This window comes from Mustela erminea, chromosome 3 (genome assembly GCF_009829155.1).
Source record: "Mustela erminea isolate mMusErm1 chromosome 3, mMusErm1.Pri, whole genome shotgun sequence".
Taxonomy (NCBI): domain Eukaryota; kingdom Metazoa; phylum Chordata; class Mammalia; order Carnivora; family Mustelidae; genus Mustela; species Mustela erminea.
Genome location: NC_045616.1, coordinates 155,531,929 through 155,551,707, shown reverse-complemented (window position 1 = coordinate 155,551,707; position 19,779 = coordinate 155,531,929). Strand labels below are relative to the sequence as shown.

General features: G+C 42.8%; 1 protein-coding gene across 4 annotated transcripts in view; it reads right to left on the bottom strand.

The window, feature by feature from the left end:
- The window catches only part of CTNND2 (catenin delta 2), a 901,368-nt gene that overhangs the window by 340,642 nt on the left and 540,947 nt on the right, over positions 1-19,779 (bottom strand). For all 4 annotated transcript variants that reach the window (XM_032337744.1, XM_032337745.1, XM_032337748.1 and 1 more), the window contains 2 exons: positions 14,423-14,617; positions 3,349-3,604 (listed from right to left, as the gene is read on the bottom strand). In XM_032337744.1, coding sequence (XP_032193635.1) covers positions 3,349-3,604; positions 14,423-14,617 — 451 coding nt within the window. The remainder of the gene's footprint in view (positions 1-3,348; positions 3,605-14,422; positions 14,618-19,779) is intronic.

Sequence of the window (19,779 nt, the reverse complement as noted above, 5' to 3'; positions counted from 1 at the left end):
CTTTAAAAAGGAAATTAGATTTTATCATCTCTGCATAAAAAGGTATCTGTGCATTCTTTCTTGGAGCACACCATGGGGGCAGCCTAAAAGCAAAAAGACCTAAGTTTTGCCACAGTATATGACTGAGGCAAGCAAGCGAGGAAAAATCCAAGCTTTTAGAATCAATTTTTTACATCTTGTGGCCTAGATGAATTAAGAGCTAATGAAGTCTCTTGTTTCAAGTCTAATGACTGAAATGGGGTTATCTTTTTTTAACTTAATTTTATATATTTATTTGACAGAAAGAGACACAGTGAGAGAGGGAACAGAAGCAGGGGGACTGGGAGAGGGGGAAGCAGGCATCCCGTCTAGCAGGGAGCCTGATGTGGGGCTTGATCCCAGGACCCTGGGATCACGACCTGAGCCGAAGGCAGATGCTTAACAACTGAGTCACCCAGGCGCCCCTGAAATGCGGTTATCTTGATCTCAAAATCTTATGTTAAAAGACACTACTTTCTAGAAAACTTCTCATCAAGTAATACTAAAATTCTTCCATAGAGAAAACACACAGGTCTGCAGTAAGATGTATAAGGCGGGTATTAGCAAAGAAAGTCAAAGAAATCAAAAATAAGACAAAGAACCCAGACCCAATAAGCAATTAGCAGAGCAAGGAGAGAGATTTAGGCAACCTGTACCATTTCCTTTATCACTCCAAACTCCTACACACGCCCATACCATCATTCACTCACCCTCTGAAAAAAAAAAATAATATTTTAAAAAGATGGGAGTCTATTCCTTCATTTTCCTTTTTTTTTTTTTAATAAAAAAAATGAAACTGTTCATGCCAATGCATGGTGCTGTGTCCTAAGAGTGCGGGTTCTCGCCCGCACACCCACCTGCTGGCAGCGTGATCGCCAATGCCATTTGCCACGAGGGTTCTCCGTTTATTTAAATCACGAAACCTATCCACTTCCTTCCTCAAAGGAGAATTACATCAAAGAGGTAAGTAAAGGTACTTTGAGAATTACAATGTGCTAGAAACATATGTTCGAAATAGCAGAGGCTTAGATGGTCTGGTATTTAATGATAAATAAAACAACAAATTCTCTTTAAAATCGGAAGCTTGAAAGAAGCGTAAAGACTGTAAAAGTGTAAATCATAAGTCCTAATGCTAAAATAAACAATTTTGAACCCCAGAGGTTAAACCTATTAGCTCTGGTATTGGTCACCTCATAACAATCAAAATTCATTATCCAATGGAAGACACAAAAATCTTCTCGTAAAAGAAGCATTAGATTTTGGACTTGAATTTTAGATTTGAAATGTTTGTCAATTAAACCTGAACAGGTTGGCATATTCCCCTATTTTAAGACAACTCTTATGGCTTTATTTTATTTTAAACCCCATCCATTTTGTGTGATGCTGGATGATTAGTTCCTTTTGCACTAATTAAGTCACAACAGAACCACAACAGCTCTGGTTGTACAGATATGGTTCCCTTTTGTTGATATTTCTGAGCTTAAGATGGTGGTATGATTCTTTTTTTCAGATTTAACACATATTTAAGGCTAATGACTAGCGTTCCTGAAAACAAGAATGAATTTGTAATTCATATAGTGCAACGACCTGCATATACATTTTGCACATACAAAGAAGTAATAGCCAATATTCTCTTATTTATGGTAACATTTTTTACTGGTTATCCTGTTTTGTTTGATAGTAGGCACGCAGTAAGTATAATTGTTATAATCTGTAACTTAAAAAGGTAAGAGAGCTATGACAATTCACTAAAAGAAGAAAAAAAGTTACCAAAATGAAAGTAATATGAAATGGGAAGGATACAGCATTTAATAAAATAAAATGCACTTAATATACAGTACAAAATAAAGACACTGAGCTGTGGCTTGAGAAACAAATAAATTTGGCCTCTTATTAAACCAAATTCCCCTAATAGGAAAATGTAAAACCTTTCCATCGGAGATAAAATGTTTGTCCTCATTTAAACAGAAAATGTTAAATACAACAAGGCCAATTTCATTATGTATTTTTCTATTTAGCGATTTCTGTGTTTCCTATTCCTTTATTTCTATAGGTTTCCAGGAGCATGTAGAGAAAAATTACTTAAAAATAGACTGCTGAGGTGTTATCTGAAGAACATTCTATCCACATGAGCCGAAAGTACTTAAGGATTTGGGGCAGACTTCAGGACCTTTGAAACTGAAAAACCTGGATAAGCAGATACTACACAATGTAAATGCAGGTATGCTTCTTATTTCCAGGAGTTAAGATTGAGTATTTGCTACAATTTATTTTTATAATAATGGAGGTTTCACCGAATATAGTATGTAACACGGACCCTCCAAGCCAGTTTGAATAATGCTGAAGTAGCTATCTCAAAAACAAAACAAAACAAAACAAAACAAAAAAAAAACACCAACCATAAAACGGTCCCATTCAGCCTTTTATGTTTGTAGGAGGGATTTCTTTTCACAAAATAATCTATGAAACCCAATACAATATACACATACTCGTGTGCTCTATCAGAGAAAATTCCTTGAGACGAATTTTAAGTATCCTACCAGAGCCAAGTGACATGCCCGGCTATAAAGAAATACCAAAAATCTGACATGTGTATAATATTCACAGATGCAGATATATATTTATGGGACTCTATCAGCATAAATCAAATGGCTATGAATAAAACATCATTTAACCAATTCCAACTTCACGAGCAGAGCGCCGTTAAATTTCTCACCCCTGCGGGAGAAAAGCAAGCCAAGAGAAACACAGCCCGGTGAGAAGAATTTCTTTGACACATTCGGCCCAAGTTTTTATCAACACCCAAACTCCTTCAACCTCACGTTTACTTTCAGACATAGAAGAATACAGGTAATCGGATTTTCTAAACTTTCCATTTTCGGTATAACCTGGAAGATGGACCACTTGACACTCAGATACCGGGAAACACACATGCACGGGGACAAAGCGTGGTCCTGCTGGGACAAGCGAGCGCCCAGACGGTGCCACCTGAAGTCAGGTGACGTAAGCCCCCAATCCTCGATCTTCACTCTACACAAGAGAACCGCACCCCATCTTCTCAAAGAGCTCCTATCTCCGGCACCTGCTGATGCTCCGACCAAAGGGCCACAGAAGATACTAGAGGTCCACGATCCATGCCCCTACTCCAGACCAAACCAAAGATTATAGAACCCAACGTTCTATAACCTTATAAGGCGTCAACACTTTCACGCGCTCAGCCAGTGACCCAAAGGCCACAATGGGACGTCAATGAAATAACGCCGGAACAGTACCAGGCTGGACAAGCGCTTTAGGCATCACGGTCGGGAAAAGAAAAGGTTTGGTACCCACCTGGGATCTTTCTGAATGCTATCGATGGACGGGGATCTGGCCAAGGTGCCTTCGGGCGGGAGGGCAGGGCCGGATTTGCTGTACGGAGACTCGACGGAGGGACAATACTGCAGCTGTCGGTAGGGGTCGGCGTAATTGGAGGCTGGGCCGGCGGCGTAGCTGGCCCTCTGGAAGGTGGCCGCGGCGGCGTTCTGGGGACCATGCTGGCTGCCTGTGCGCTGCAAGGGGATGGAGTCGACACCGGGGGAAGATGGGGCTACGACAGGAAAGTAGGGACAAAGTAAAAAATTGAGGACCTGCTCACAGAAATGGTTAACCAGGTCTAGGCAGGGGGGGAAATTACACACATAAGATAAAAAAGGGGGGGGGGGAAGGTTTGGAAGAATAAAAAAAAAAATCTGTCATATTTGAACCAATACATTCAGTGTGATCCAGGACCGTGATCACCAGCACACTGTCCCAGATAGAAGCCTCTCGGCGGCCGGGAAGATGCACCCCTGTGTGTTCACTGTTGACCAACACCCCAGAGAAGCTTTGTTCATCTCACACGTAAGCTCCGCGGAAGACACAAACCCAGAGGATCCCTGGAAATCTTTTACGAGGGGTCACGGAGAGATGGTTCTTTGTTGTGCAAGTGGAGAAAATGCAGGAAGTGTGATTGTTCAGGTGATGTTACATTAGTTTTATTAAGAGTGTAAAACAAACTCAGTAATGTGGTTAATTTTCCCGAATAAAAGGGAAAGAAAACCACACGCATGGGGGTGGAGGGTGCGAGGGAGAGGCAAATCTCTCATTTCCACAATTAGTCCCGGGGCGTTAAACACGGGACTGTTCTCGCTCCTGGAAAGCGGCTCCCCCGAGATGTTCACGGCCCTCTCCCTCGACTCAAGCTGTCAGGGTAACAGATTCCGTGAAGGGCCGGCATGCTGGAGAAGGCAAAGAACCGCCCAGCAGCAACGCAGACCAACGAAGGAGCCGGCGTGCCTTTTCCAGAAGTAGGTGCATCTTTTCAAAACGTCTGCATTGTTTTGAGAAGATTTTGTGCATCAGTGGCTAAAGTCAGTTTGACCAGTTTCCAAACTGCACTTCAATTCTGTTTGCTGCGTGGATTCTCTCCAGTTCGTTTCACGGCATTCTTTGTATCTGATTCTCAAAAATATTTGACATCAAGGTGTAATGCACATAAACAAGGGAAAGATGTTTTTCTTGTTAATGGCATGTGACCAGTTTTGGATTGTTGCAATAATGGCGAGCCAGGCCCGATCCTAGACAGTACGATGGCTTCCTGGCACCGCAGACCAGAAGACAGCCAAAAGGCAGCCAGTGTTTGCGTGCAGCTGTTTACACCATGGGGGCTCTGTTATAGAAGAAGGTTTCAATTATAAGTCAAACCTCTCAACTCTGACTTCCTGAACGCTTAGGATGACAGTAAAGCTTATTTTGTCCCCTGTCACTTTAGGGGATGTATGCCAAATCAAACACATCCAAAATGATGTCACACTGAGCAAACAATTTTTAAAAGAAATTAAGGAAACTGTGTCAAATAACAAAAAGGTTGTAAGGTGAACTGGAGGAAAACATTCTCAGGCTGAGAACTGAGTTTTAATGAAGAGGTCAAGGCTTCTCATTGCCAACAAACAGAAATACTTAACCTTACAATAACCCAGATTAGGAGACGAGCCACTGTCACAAGGTGAAGTGTAGAAGGATACTCGGGAAAAACTTTCTAAACAAAAAATATACATATATTCCGAGAAGCAGTCTTCGAAATGACGAAGACGGTCCTGATGGATTCGGTTTCAAAATGATCACACGAGACGATGAACATTAAGTTTGGAAAGAAAAAATGTGTCTTGCTTCATTTGCAATTTCTGGAAGAGTTATATTTTCTCCAAAATAGTACAAACATGTGTAATTAAAATTCAAGTCTTAAAAATTTATGAACAACGTACTTTATATTACAGTGACAGGGGCTGAGAATTTAGGCCAGGCATAACCTTGCTTTTGGAAGAACAAATGCACAGGGGCAAATAAAATTTCATTTTCTAGAGGAGTTGTGACAAGCTAGGCAGCAAATCCAGGGCAAAAGGGGAAAACCAAATACACGTGATAGTTTCCAGATAAATGCTTTTTTTTTTTTCCTTCAGGAAAGTAATACCTACATTCAAGCTTGCCAAAAATGGTTCCTAATATCAGAAAAGAAACCCTTTTCTATATGAAAGTGCTGATCATTACTTCAGTAAGTACGATTAACCGGAAAAGAGGACAACACAGCAGAGATCAGGAAATAATATTGAAATCTTAGGGAAAAAAAGTACTTGTTAAAAAAATAGTATAGATAGGGAGAACCAATTGACTAGCCATGCCCAAAAACTCTCAAGGGACCTTAAACCGAAAAAGAATATTATGAGAGTTGCAAAAAAGACACTCCCAACAGCAAAGGCTCTATGAACACTGGATTCAAATGGGAAAGCAGGCTGTGAGATGCGGTTTATCAAGCAAAACCAGGAAGGCGACATCCCAGTAGAGGAGGAGAAAGACAAGGTGGAGGTGAGTTTATGAGTAGTGGTAGGCTCGTCTGTGTGCTTCCCTTCGGCCCATTTGGGGTCAGGCTTCTGTAGTTAGCATATTGGGTTCCCATCCAAGCCTTCTGGGCAATTCTTGGGATAGGATGAGTGAGTTATTGAGTTTTGTAAGCTCCAGCTTCCTAACTACGGCACAAAGAGAGCAAAACGGCCTCTGGGACCATTATTTGCTTTAAAGACACACGAGAGGCATTAAGCATCTCATGCGCAGAAAGTGTTGAACAAAGGAGCTCTGGCTGTTTTTACTATCAACAATGTCGAAATCAGCTAACATTAGAAAAAGAGAGTGTCCACACTGTACTGGGGTGAAGACCCTTGCTACTGGCTATCAGAGTGCAGAGCTCCTGCTAGGGCTTCTTTCCCTCCAACAACCCTATATGAGAGTGAACATGTCATTCACACTTCACAGATGGGAAACTGAGGCACGGAACGATTATGTAACTTGCCCGAGTTTGTGTCGTATATAGTTAGAGAAGGGATTCAAGCCCTCGCACCCTGCTTCCAGAGTTGATACTTTTAGCCACCACTGTACACTGGACCGAGGCTTAAAACTTTCAAACGGCAAGTAGTTCATGAACTACTTGCGTTGTGAGAAGATTTATAAGAGGCTTAAAATTAAGGGAAGTGTCTGCTAGAGGCACATAGGAGAAGTGGGTTTATAACAGGAATTAACATGAATATTATATTGAAGAATTGTTAAAAATGAGTGTTAATTTTCACCATTTCTTCCTTATGTTGAATTTACTGGGAAAGGCAGAAAAATATTGAGAAAAATTCTTTACACCGAAAAATCTAACTTTGTTCATTTCCAGAAAAATCAAAAAATAGGGATACCTATTGTTATATTATTTTTAAAGCAGTTTGAATCTTAGTTTCGTCACTGGTATCACTATATTAACAAAAAAGAGGGTGGACTATGAAATCTAAGGTGGGTGAACAAGTTCCAAAAAGATCTTAACAGAAAATCACAATCGCCTTTGTGGTCCTTGATAAATGGCACTACCGAAGGATCATTCCTGAATCCACACGTTAAACTTTTAAGTCACTCTAAGCAGGATACCTGATGAGAATTTAAAAACATAAAATTAGAATTCACACTGGTCCTGCTGAATTAAAAAAAAAAAAAAAAAAGGAAGAGACTGATCAGTGCAACAAAAATAACGTAAAATGGCAGTATAAACGGGGAGAAAACCGCCCCATATTCAAGTGCAGGTCATGGGAGCATCTTGAAAATGTGCGCGAATCTAAGAGATCTCAGACCAGCCATGTGTCATGTAACAAGACAGTGTCATATTTTTTTTTTTTTAAGGGTGACACAGGAAAATGACTTAACATTATACAGTAAATTCTCCCTTTGTGCCCTGAGCGTGGCTCAGCAAACCACTGCTATCCATTGGTATGGCTAAGCAGATACTGGCCACATTATTAAAGACTTCCCTGGACACGACGCTTCCTGGATTTCTGTCTGGTTACACATTTTCTCTTATTTGAGCTTCACAGCTCAGCTGGCCAGCTCACCCATGTTACAGGATGGCTCAATTCCACGGAATCTTCCACTGAGGTGGAAGGAGCTTCGTCAGCTCTTTAAACACCTCCCACCTGCTCTGCAAACAGCCCCTTCTCCTCTCAAGAAGCTCTTAGCGCTCGCCGAACCATGCTGCTGGTCTCTTTGGGGAGATTTTAAAAGCAGCCTCTTCAGCAGCTGACTTGATACTTCACCTGACATCTATGCGGTTCACGAAATTACCTGTTTTCCTTAGAGCTACACAAATAAAGGTCTACTGTACAAGGTGGGGGGTGTTTTATTTGTTATATTCGCTTGAAAGAGGGGACGAGGATGCTGCTTAATACATCAGGCTTTCTACTTTGATGATGATGGATGGTTACATCCATTCTTCACTGACAATCAAAATAAAATGTAAGAATCTGGCACATGAAGAAACTTAGGGGGGATATAAGGTAGGGTTCAACCAAAAAGAAAAAAAAAACACTAATTTTTGTTTTTGTCTTACTTATCTTTGCTTTTCTGTGTATTTGCATATACGGAGGTAGGAAAACCTAAATTATGTTTCTACTCATTATATAAATAGAAAATGAGCACACAATAAGCCAATTAAACAGTATTTCCTCAGTACGCTCAGAAAGTGAGGATGGCTTAGGTCCAACAGGTCCAAGAACTTGGCCATGAACTCTCTTAAGGAGAGTTCAAGTCTGTTATTTTAGGACTCAGGGGCCCCGGGCACTCAAGTCACTCTACCTCCAGCAGTATTATTATCTAGGACTGATTGTGAACATCTTCCAATTTTCTGCCCTGTGCACAAGCTGACCCATGCTAAACTCAGAGGGAAAATAGTCCAGGGTAAATTTAACGGAATCTTTTTATCTTCATTTAACACCATTTTAACTTCAATTTATAGGTCACATACAGTGTTAGATGAGTCAGGTGTATGATACAGTGATCAACACTTCTATACATTACTCAGATCTCAGTATTAACACCACCGTTTAACTTCATCAATGGTCACCTTTGTGGGAAGAGGCGTTGCAGAATTTTTGGTGGTTACAGAATCATTATGATTGGTGTGGATGTGGATGTTTCTGGATTTTGCCAATGAACAGTTTCTACGGCAAACACGATGCCTTCCTTCGGCTGAGCTCAATCACACTTTTTATGTACAACACTTTAGGTGGCCTGATACAAGAAAGCATCTGGAAGCTTCTCCTGGCTTTAAGACGATATTTATCATTGGGTTCATTAAAAATTTCCAATTGGCTAATAACGTGCCCCTGACTTTCTAGACTTAAAAAAAAAAAGGCAAAACAAAACAAAACAAAACAAAAACAAGAGGTTTTGGAGGATCTAATTTGACTGCTCTACGGGGATGCAATCATTTTTACAGTTTGAAGTAAAAGCATTTAAGAAGTAATAAATGCTAATATTCCACGTTTTTGTGGACCCTAATGATGATTTTCATGGAAAATGTTGTTTATATGTTACTGAACAATAGTAGTAAAATTTTATGGATAGGAAGAGTCTATGAAATGCCTCTGTAACTTTATGAAGCACTGGCTGCTGTTGCAGAAAATTCAGTTTTTTAAAAATATCTTCTCCATACGTGCAAATTTTTCATCACATTCTTCTTTTTCTTTTTCAGTTGTAGCATTTGTCATCCTCAAAGATATTTAGATTTTCTCCTTGCAATATACCTTTGATTGTTCTTTCTTAAAAACAAACTGACATGTTCATCGCAGAAAGCTTGTTTTCTCCACTCACTTAGAAACCAATTCATCCCAAAGTGAATTCCTGTGACTATCAGTCCAGCAAACACTGGCCATTTTCATTAGGTTAGAAAGATGGGTTTTGGGGGGAGGAAGGGAGTGTCAGAGTCAAGCATCTGTATTAATCACTGACTCCTAAGTTGACAGTTATTGGTATGTTCGAGTTTGAAACAAAAATTCATGTTAGTTTCTGCTTAATAGACTCCACCATCAGCAAGCTCAAGAAGATACCATATTCCTTGTCTGGCTCTGCCTCTTATTATATAAGCTCCAGTTTTGACAAGTCTTATCCCAGATGAAAGGTATGTTTTATTTAAACAGACATCCAAGTTAAAAGTGTGCCTCTTTAAATTTTCATCATGCCAGAAAGTAAAGCGTCAGATGCTGGGTAGAGATCCCGCAAGAGCAAGTGGGCATATTCCTGCCACCATCGGGCTCACTGGCCTGCCTTTTCTGCTGTAGCTCACACAATTCCACCTCCCTGCACATGGAGGGGACATTGATGGTGGCCTCCCCTCCCTCATTTCCTGGCTCCTCAAGAAATGAGGGACTGTCACGTCTGGTGAGGAGATGCTCTCTGGGGCGCCCCGCTGAGCCGATAACGCTGCTGATTCAGGAAGTGACTCTTTTACCTGCTCAGAGGCTGCTGGATCTCTGGGGCCGCGACGCTGGCTTCTCTCTCAATCCTGTCCTCAGGCATGCGGGCAGCGGCTCTGCGTGCCCTCTGCCTTCCTACCAGAGCATGTCTGGGCCACCCCCAAAGCCTGCTCCCTTCTGCTGGAGGTAGGTGGGAGAAAAGGTCTGTATTTCTCATCTCACAAAGGCCGGGGGCGCAGAAGCATGAAGTGTCGGTGTCAGGAGCAGAAGACCCTCTTCAGAGGCCAGGATCCCTGGCCCAGCCCTGCCCGTTCTGCGGAATGAAGTACTACAGATTTCCAGCTGAGTACTGGACCAAGTTTGTATGTTTCACCTCCCAAAGGCTGGAGCAGAAGAGAGGCCCGAAGCAGGAATGTAGCACCCGATTCCCTCACATGTACGTAAGCACACGTGTGTAAGACCTCTCACCACGTGGTTAGGTAGCTTTTTGGTTTGAGAAAGCCCAGAGGGCCTTTCGGCACACCCAAAGGCGGATCGTTGTCTTTGTATGAGTTGGTGTCTGAGATTTGAATCGGTCTTTCAGTAAGTAACAGGGGTGAGTGGCTGCTCTGGCGGCCCAGGAGACAAGGAGGAGGCAGGCAGAGAGGAGGAAGCATGAGGACGGTGGCGGGCTGAGTCTGAGGGGGGAGAGCTAACGAAGGCATCTCCCGGTGCACCCCCTTTGGCGGGGAAGACTAGGAAGCTTTAACAGGTCTCAGTTTCAACGCCTGCAGCTGTGTCCCGAGTGTCTCCAAGTAGCCATCTCCCCGTGTCTCCCAGCTCTATCACTGAGGACAGCCTTCATGGTGTTTGGGTAAGGGAGACGCAGGGATAGGGTCAGCACAGGGCCAGGCAGGGCAGGGAAAGGAGAGAGGCCATAGAGCCGAGAACAGTGCCCGGGAACCAGAGCCAGCGGGGAGCACAGCCGCGGCGCCGAATGACCAAGGGCCGATGCGGATGAAGAAAGCGCACCTGCCAAGCCTCTGCTTGCTGCCGGATAACAGCGGAGCGTGGCTTTGGGCCAGGGTGGGGCGTGGGGAGGTTACCTAAGGCACAACCAGGAGTTATGGGTTATCTGGGAATTAAAAGATACTATGTATTGTTTAGTGTTTTTATTCACACTTTGTCTTCAGCTTCATCTGGAATGTTCTAACCCGTAAGATATTACCTTCCATTTAATTTTCCTTATGTCCATGTTCCATGACGGAACGAGACTGAATGGGCTTGAGGACAAGGAGTAAGTAGAAGCTTCTTTGGCTCTGCCCGTGTATCTAGCACATGGTGAGTCTTCAACAGGTACTATTTGATTGACAGGATACAAAAACCACAATGAACATGGATGGGTATTCATTTTCTTTTTAAATGATGACTTTAATACACACAGTTCCAACCAAGATGGCTGTTAAGAGTCCAGGACCCGGGGCAGGACGGCCTGCATGTGCAGGTTTGAAGACGGGCTCCACATAAGCTGTGTGGCCTTGAGAAGAGGACCCCGTATTGCTTGCCTCCGTGTTCTGTAAGGTGAGCGTCCTATCAGTACCTCCTTTAAGGGGTGGTTCTGAGGATCTGTAAACACATTCAAAGAATGTGGAACAGTTCCCGGAAGCAGCGCCACGCTCTGTGCTCTGTCTTCCTGTCTCGCCCGCTCCATATTATGGCGCCATCTTGTAATTTCTTAATTTTTTTAGGCAAGTCCATTTGTCTTCCTTCCTGAGTCTTGAACAAGACTTGAACAAGAGCAAGCGACCTTCAGCCCCTTGGCTTACTCTCCTTGAGGTATCATCTGAAAGTGCTTGAGGGGTCAAACTGAAGAGAATCCAGTCAGTGTCCTGCTACCCAAGGGCTAAGACAGGAGACGGGTGGCTCGAGCCACCTCAGCCATGGATGTGAGCCAGAAGTCAGTGGCCCTTAATACTTCAAGTCTACCAGGTCTGTAAGAACCTGTCCTCTCCTCCAAAGAAACCGGGGTATCGGCTTTGGCCCCAGAAGCCTCTTAAAGTTCTGCATCAGAGGTCTCGAGTGTGTGGTGTGTACAATACTGGATGTGGAATACGGGAAAACAATCTTAGAAAGTTCCTTGATATTTAATTCTGTTAAATATTTAATTCTGTTAATTCTGACTTTTACTAAATATAATTTGATAATATTATCTAAGACCTGTGTAATTTACAAGGAAAGGGTATACCCCCATGTTAACAGCATATTCTCGAACATGTGGGTTCTGGGTTCTGATAGAGAGAGTTTCTGGGGTTGCGGGGTTAGCTAAGAAAGTGTAAGGATGTGAAATAAAATACATTAAGTGTAGAAACAGTGAGTAACCTGAGCTGGTGAAGAGAGAGAACTTGTGGCTTTATACTTGGGAGCTGGAGAGAGGCGGTTTCTCTCCACCTGTCACCCCATCCATTCATGCATTTCTGGAAATTTCCCTATGATTACATAAATCAGCAGATGTCCTCAAAAATGCCTCAAGTTCAAAAGGGCAGGCTGGGGTGGGGTCTTAGATATCCGGATGTCATAACCTCAGCAGCTCACTGCTGGGGCAGAGATTACTGTTACTGAGAAAACTCGGGCGAACAAATCTTCTCGGATACGCTTAGAGGACCTGCTGCCTTCCCTCATAGGAAGGATGAAGCCCTTGTTCTTTCATTCAGTGCCGTGCTCTGCTGATGGCTTAGAGCAAGGGTCGGCAAACTTTTCCAGAGAGTAAACATTCTCAGCTTTACCAACCATATGGTCTCTGTCACAACTACACCTCAGCTGTGATGGCCTGGAAGCAGCTAGAAATGATACGGGCACAAATGGGAGTGGCTGCGTTCCAGGAACTTTATTTATAGACGCTGCAATTTGCATTTCCTATAACTTCTCCACCTCAGAAGATATTACCCGTCTTTCATCCATAAACCGTTTAACAAGGTAGTAATCATCTTTAGCCCCTTAGCCCATGAGCAGGATTCAGACAGAAGGTCCAGCCGGGTTTGGCCCAGAGCTGGAGTTTTCAGACCCCGGGCTCAGAGAAAACACCAGTTTTCTTTTGTTTTAATTGGTTTTTAAAGTGTGAACATCCCATGTCATTAATGGGACATAGAAGAATGAAATACTTTTTTTCTTAGTGTAGACAAATTTTTGCAAAACTCCCAAGTTTATTAAGAAAAGAATTCTAAGAGCCTATGAATACAGGAGAGAGAAATGAACATAATCCCCTCTGTGGTCAGTGTCTTCGCAAATCACAGACTGAGCATCGCTGAGGTTATCTCTGTCTCTTGTAAGGGGTGCGTGGACATAAAACCACCTTTGTTACTAATATGTGGCCAGCTCAACATTAAAACAGCCCAACCTCAGACAGGAGTGGTTCTAGCAGGCCAAAGGATGAGAGAATTCTGACAGAAGAATAAATGGGTATTCTTTTGCATCTGAACCAAGATACATATTATTAACATTAGATGGCATTTATGATGTCAAAAATGAAAGAAAGCATTTTGTGCCTTTCTTCTTATGATGCAGTAAAACACTGAAATGTACATATCAATAATCAACCATAAAAGCAACTTCGTTGGCCTGAATTTCAAAACGTGTAATTTAGTATCATAATGCAGTTAACAAAATTGCTATGCTCTGCTTTGTGGTTACTGGAAGTTGCCACAGTCTGAAGATGCAGGGAGGTGTGTGCCAAGTTCTGGAGCAAAGCTTCAGTTTTCCCATGCCTGGGGCCCTGTTCCAGGGTAATACGGGTCATTTGAAGTGAGGGACAGAGCTCTGCTGTGTGCAAACCGGCAGCATCATATTTTCTAAGTTTACTTAGCCATGGGAGGCTTTGTAATAAGTGTAGTTCTCAACATCTTAATTATATCAATTTTGTAGTTAGATGAAGGCTCTCTAGCACATTTAATCATGACATTTGACTGGTTATTTTGCAAATGGCTACATATTCTGGAAAACACTTGCCTTTCTTCACGCAGCCTGTGGCTGTGCTCAATTCAAAATATATATTTAACCCAGGAGAGCCCTGTGGTTGATTGAATCATAGGCAACTGTCAATATTCAACTTTTAAATAATAATTCCATCTGATTCCACCTGATAGCGTCTACGAAGTAAATTCTCAGTTGGCCCTACAAGACATGCTTCATTTTTAGTAAATACGGTTTCCCCAAGCTTGCCAGCTAGGGAGGCTATTGTTAAAGAACATTTAGATGCCTTAGGCACATGACTTTTATATCCTGTGTAATGACGAGGCGTTGTTGCAGTACTTAAATTCATTAAATATGTGGATGATGACATACAAAACATCAGCACTCTTTCTTTCAGTGTGCCTGTTAGACAACAGAAGCATACAGCCCTCATTAAACTTCTTCCATTTAAAATATCTTCAGGTAGCTAAACGAGTCGTCCTTGGTTTCTCTTTATCATCCCAGACGTTAGTGATAGAAGCAGACCATATGCTTGTGAGCAGAGAGGGCACGGATGTGGACGGACACACACACACACACACACACACAGCTCTTTCATGGGGTCCCGAGCAGCCTCCCATGTCCCCGCCCCTATGGTCGGGCCACCCAGAGGTGTCTTGAATACACACCTGTGCTCGTGCGGTACGTGCCCGTGTGTGCTGGCGGCAGAGGGTCCCCCTGGCTCTGGCTGAGACTCCTCATAGGGGGCTTCTGGTAGACGCGGTCCTCATAGATGGGGTCTATGTGGTGCTCCGGGGACTGCAGAGCCCGAAGCTCCGGGCCCAGGTGGCCGTGCTGGCTGCTGTACGAGGCCCGCGACCCAGCTGAAAGAAATTAACAGGCGACATTGAGCCCCGACCGACATCCAAACAGAACTCGCTTTAGCAAAGCCATATTTGAATTTTTTTTTTTTTGCACAGAAATGTTGAAATCTGCAGAAAATCAAATGAATAACATGAAATGGCAGCAATATGTCGAGCTAATCGGCTTATCGGCATCACCCAGCTGCCTCGCTCGGCTCCCAAACCTGATCTCCCTATAAGGATGGTAATGATTCCGAGATAAAACCACCCTGCACAGGGCCGGGGAGACATGGCTTGTCTCGGCCTACCGAACGTGGCTGGCTTCCTCACTAAAGGAACTGGGCGGACCAGTCAAACCTAAAATCTTCTTATTATCCCAGAGCCCTTGTACCTTCAAGTTTGCAGCAGAAATGATAATTTGAAAGGATGACCCAATGAATAAGCTATGACGGCAAGCCATCCTGATGGTGTTCCTGAAAAGTGAAGCAGAATTTCTTCTCGTCAGCAGTTTCCTCCTGGAGAATGAATGGACTGAAATATCCTGACCTACAATGGCCTAATTCCCTGAGAGAAGCAGAGTTTAAAGGAACAGACACGCAAGTCCCATTTTTACTCTTACTCGCCGCCAAACCGAAGCGCCTGCATGTACTTTACCCTCCTCTGAAAAAGGCACAAAGGGCCGTCCCTAACTGGTTTAATTCGTAAGTTGAGGCTACATGCCCCTGGCCTGGTAGTCTTTGTAAATCGTTATCCGTGTCACTTCGTTGCATTGTACGGGGAGAGGTGTCACTTCGAAGTGATGCTGGGGGCCAGGGAGCTTCTGCAGACATGAGCAAAGAGCATTCCGGGAGGGCTAAGAGTCTGACCTGATACCCAGGCAGGAAGACGTTGACTGAGAGCCAGTATTTTCCCCTAGGTACTGTCAGAATCAGAGGAGCCGAAGTGCCCAGAGAATGTTCTCCACCGGGCCAGCTGGGCCGGAGGACACCGAGGGACCAGGAAGGATGTGGGGCAGCAAGCAGAGATGGTTATCGAATGATGGTGAGCAGAGAGCACACACAAGAACCCAGGGCGGCTAAGAGCTGGTGCTAGGAAAGACCCTTCGGCTAAGTCTTCAAAGCTGAGATCCAGAAGGCATGCTGGGATTGAACTGCCACCTGCCTCTGAACGGCCCAAATTCGGAGCTGTCGCTTCCAGTCTGAAGCAATGGGGTTGTGGAATTCCTTGATGTCGCTGGTGTCTGCGGGCAGCTCTGTCTCTGTGAGCTGGTCCAAGGCTTTCCCTAGTGACCACATCAGCGTCAAATTCCTCAATGCTCAGCGACTGCCCTGCTTCCTTGGGATCATGTGACCCCAAGGATTTTAATACTCTCACTGAGAATTTCTGAGGAAAAACCCATTTGAGAGTTCTGAAGTTGCTGGCAGAGAAATCCATTTCAACCATAGGTTTTACACAGGTTGTTTAAATAAACAAAACAGAGCACGTCTGAATGACTGAGAGTGCTGGGAATTCTACGAATTCAGTGTTAATAAAAATTACTGAATGTTTTGAGGAAAGGGAAGGAATAGAGCTAGCAAGTTCCTTACCTTCCCGTTTCCTAGTAATTAAATAAGTTCTGATTTAAACAGCATTCAGATGAATGATAGATTCAAAATAACTGTTTTGCATAATTAGGTTCATTGCATCTGATTTATCAAATGCCAACATCACACTGAATATTATCTCGTGTTCATAGTTTCCAGGAATATATTTAAGGATGGGATGCCTTGAGTTCCTGCTGTCAATTCTTCTTTCTTCTGGAGGGTTTGATAATATTGCCAAAGACTTAACGAGTGTAAAAGCAAGGAAACAGTCATTATATCCAAATGTTGTAGAGTTAAATGAAAGTTATCCATCACTGGTAGATTTAGAATTGTAACTTTATCACCATTCTTTGACTCTAAGTCTCTAAAAACACCCAAAATAAGCAACCAAAGGATCAGATGATCTTCTGAAGGGTGGCGTGATCTGAGGGCCATGTGAAAATCTTCTATTATAAGCATTAACTGCACTTGAGGAAATCTACATTAGAACCACGAATCAGACATTAATGACCAAGGGTCCCAGGCAAGGAGCAAGAATCTTTTTTTTTTTTTTTTAAAGATTTTATTTATTTGACAGACAGAGATCACAAGTAGGCAGAGAGGCAGGCAGAGAGAGGAGGAAGCAGGCTCCCCACAGAGCAAAGAGTCCGATGCGGGGCTCGATCCCAGGACGCTGAGATCACGACCTGAGCCGAAGGCAGAGGCTTTAACCCACTGAGCCACCCAGGCGCCCCAAGGAGCAAGAATCTTAAAGTTTACCTTAGCGTTGCTTTTTAATGGGTGATTGCAAAAATCTCAGGAAAGAAGTCCAAAGGGCAAAGAAAGATTGAAATGTCCAAGAAGAGGTGTGATCCTTTTTAGAAAGCATAAATTAAATCTGCAAATTAAAGCTTGCAAACATTTGCTGATCCGGGAGGAAGCCAGCAACAGATCTGCAGGGAGTCCTTGACACGGGAGATGATCATGGAGCCGGAAGGGCTTGTCTCATTCCTCCACACCGCACCTTCCTGGGGTCAGTCTGGCAGGCACTGTTTTCTTCTGACCAGGAATATGAAACCTTTATCACTTCTAGACTGATGTACACATTTCTACATGCTGAATTTTATATGTGTTGTTCCTATGCACCGGTTAATCCTTACCAATCAATAGATTCATTCACTCAATACATATTGGCCCGGTGTCTGGGGAACCTCAAGAAATGGATTATGCCCGGATGCCTGACACAAACAAGGTCCCTGGCCTTGAAAACAAGTCATTCCACTCAAGGAGGTGCAGAGATAAAGGTATGGAAAATAAGTAGGGTAAGGGGAGAACAGAGTGTTGGTGGGGGACTACTATTTTGATAAGGGGGCCAAAAAAAGTTCCTTTTGCTTATCTGGCATTTCAGCAGAAAACTTCACCAGGCCAGAGAAAGAGCCATAGTGGAGGAAGACCCACGTGTTTCTCAGAGAGAATCAGCAGCACGAGCAAAGGCCCTCTGTAGGAGATTCATTTCATGGTATTTACAGAAGTGATCTTATTAGGACCTACTTAATCCATATTGTCTTTAAAAAGAAACACAGTTAGTGTATGGACACTTCGTGAGTTCAGACAACAACTGGTTGCATGAGCTGAACAGATTTTCTTTTTAACTCAATTTCACAATCCCAGCAACCATATGAGCAAGAGGAGTCAAAATATTCGATGGAAGATCACACCTGGGAAGCGTATGAGAACTGTACAACCCAGAATTCAGCCCAAATTTTACACACACACACACACACACACACAGTCTTTGAATCTTCATTCCTTGGAACATGATTAATTCTCAAATCTTCATTTGGTTCCCCAAGAATCATCTGGGGAAAACCCTTTGAAAGACTGATTCGTGGACACAACCCCATTAGATTCAGACTTGGTCCCTCTGAGCAGGTAGAGGCAATGTGTGTTTAATGGGCAACACCTCACTTCATGATTCTGAGAGATGCCTGTTCTAGATAAACTAGGGAGAGAAGATATAGGCATATTTAAAAGAGAGAGAAATAGCTAATATGTTGCAACACTCAATTTATCATTTCTTGCTTTTTCCAAATAATATAATTTACTACTACATTATACGAATTCCTTTACTGGACAGAACGGAAGAAGTGCATTCGGATTTCCGTTGGGATCCATTTGTGTTCTTCTATCTCCGTACTATCTAATTTATTCCTCTTTCATGTGAATTCACTTGCTCTTGCAAAGAAAAAAGCGTCTGCATGTTTTCATTTGGATATATTAATACGAGGCTCTTAAGGACATACTGCCAGTGGTCTCTTCTCTTCCAATCTGGGAGCCAGCTGCAGGAGCTCACTGGCAAAGACATGGAAGGAGAAAATAAAGACTTAAATGACCCAAAGTTCAGCTGGCCGGAGCAAGCCGACTCAACATGAGTGTGAACCGGAGGCGAGACAGGGTTTTCATTTCTGAGATAAAGAACTATGTTCAGAAAAAGAGCTATGAGCTTCCTGGGCTATGCAGGAAAGTCCAAAGTAAAATCTCAGCATTTGGTTTTCCTAAAATTTGTGAATCTAGTTCATACATCGATGTTTATTAGTGAAACTGCATCTCGGAAGGGCAGAATAGAAATTCCAAAGAGAGCTGTGGTTTCTGGAATGGGAAGAGATTTTCCCCTCGCAGATCGCCACCGCATCTCTTCCTTATCCAAATACTGATCTCAGGGATATGACCCCTGACGGCACATTGACATCCCTGAGTGACGAGGCCAGGCAGCTTGGCCCATGCAGGCAAAAGGCCTGCGCTCTTGGGTAGTTTATGGTCCTGGAAGAGTTATTCTGTGGATTCTGAAACTCTTAAAAATTCTGGCTTGGTGTTTCGTCATGATGAAACTCAAGAGGGGAAAATGATACCAAGAAATAAGCACTTTTAGAAATAAAAAGCAATTTTGGTTAACAGTTCAGTATTATAAATGTGCGCTAAGTAAATTGCTGAAAGATACAAGTATTACATCCCAGATCTGAGGGATGCCTTGCCATAATAAAGACTTAGCTTGTTTAATTCTTGGTTTTTGCTTTTGATGTAAATCAAAATTCCAAAACCTACTCCCTACCTTCATGCTAATTCAAAAGTTAATTTCAGTATTTAAAGAAGCCCCAAAAGATTTCCTATGTACCTCAAGTTACATCCATGTGCTACATTTCATTTGCAAATGATCGTTAGTTCAGTGAATTAGTTTGACATCTTATCGTAAGTTGTTGCAAATGTTAAAATATATGAAGACACTTCCTATACCGGCTATGAGCCATATTTCAGACAGACGTCTGGAAGGGAGACTATTAATTCATATAAACTGAATGATAAAATCTGCATTGGAACCTAATAATTTCAACGTAAGAGGCCATCTGATGATATAAATTGATTCTGTGGAAAGTCTGTTTTGGAAAGCTTTGGAAGATGCCCTCCTGTTTCATCGACTTCATAAATCCTACATTTTCATATATTATGGAAACTTTGCTACTATCACAAATGACTTAAATGCTCATGCGGTTTCTGACAAGGTATAAAGCACAGCATTTGTTCCAGTCACTTTATGATGGGCTTTCTAACTTAATGTAATTATGA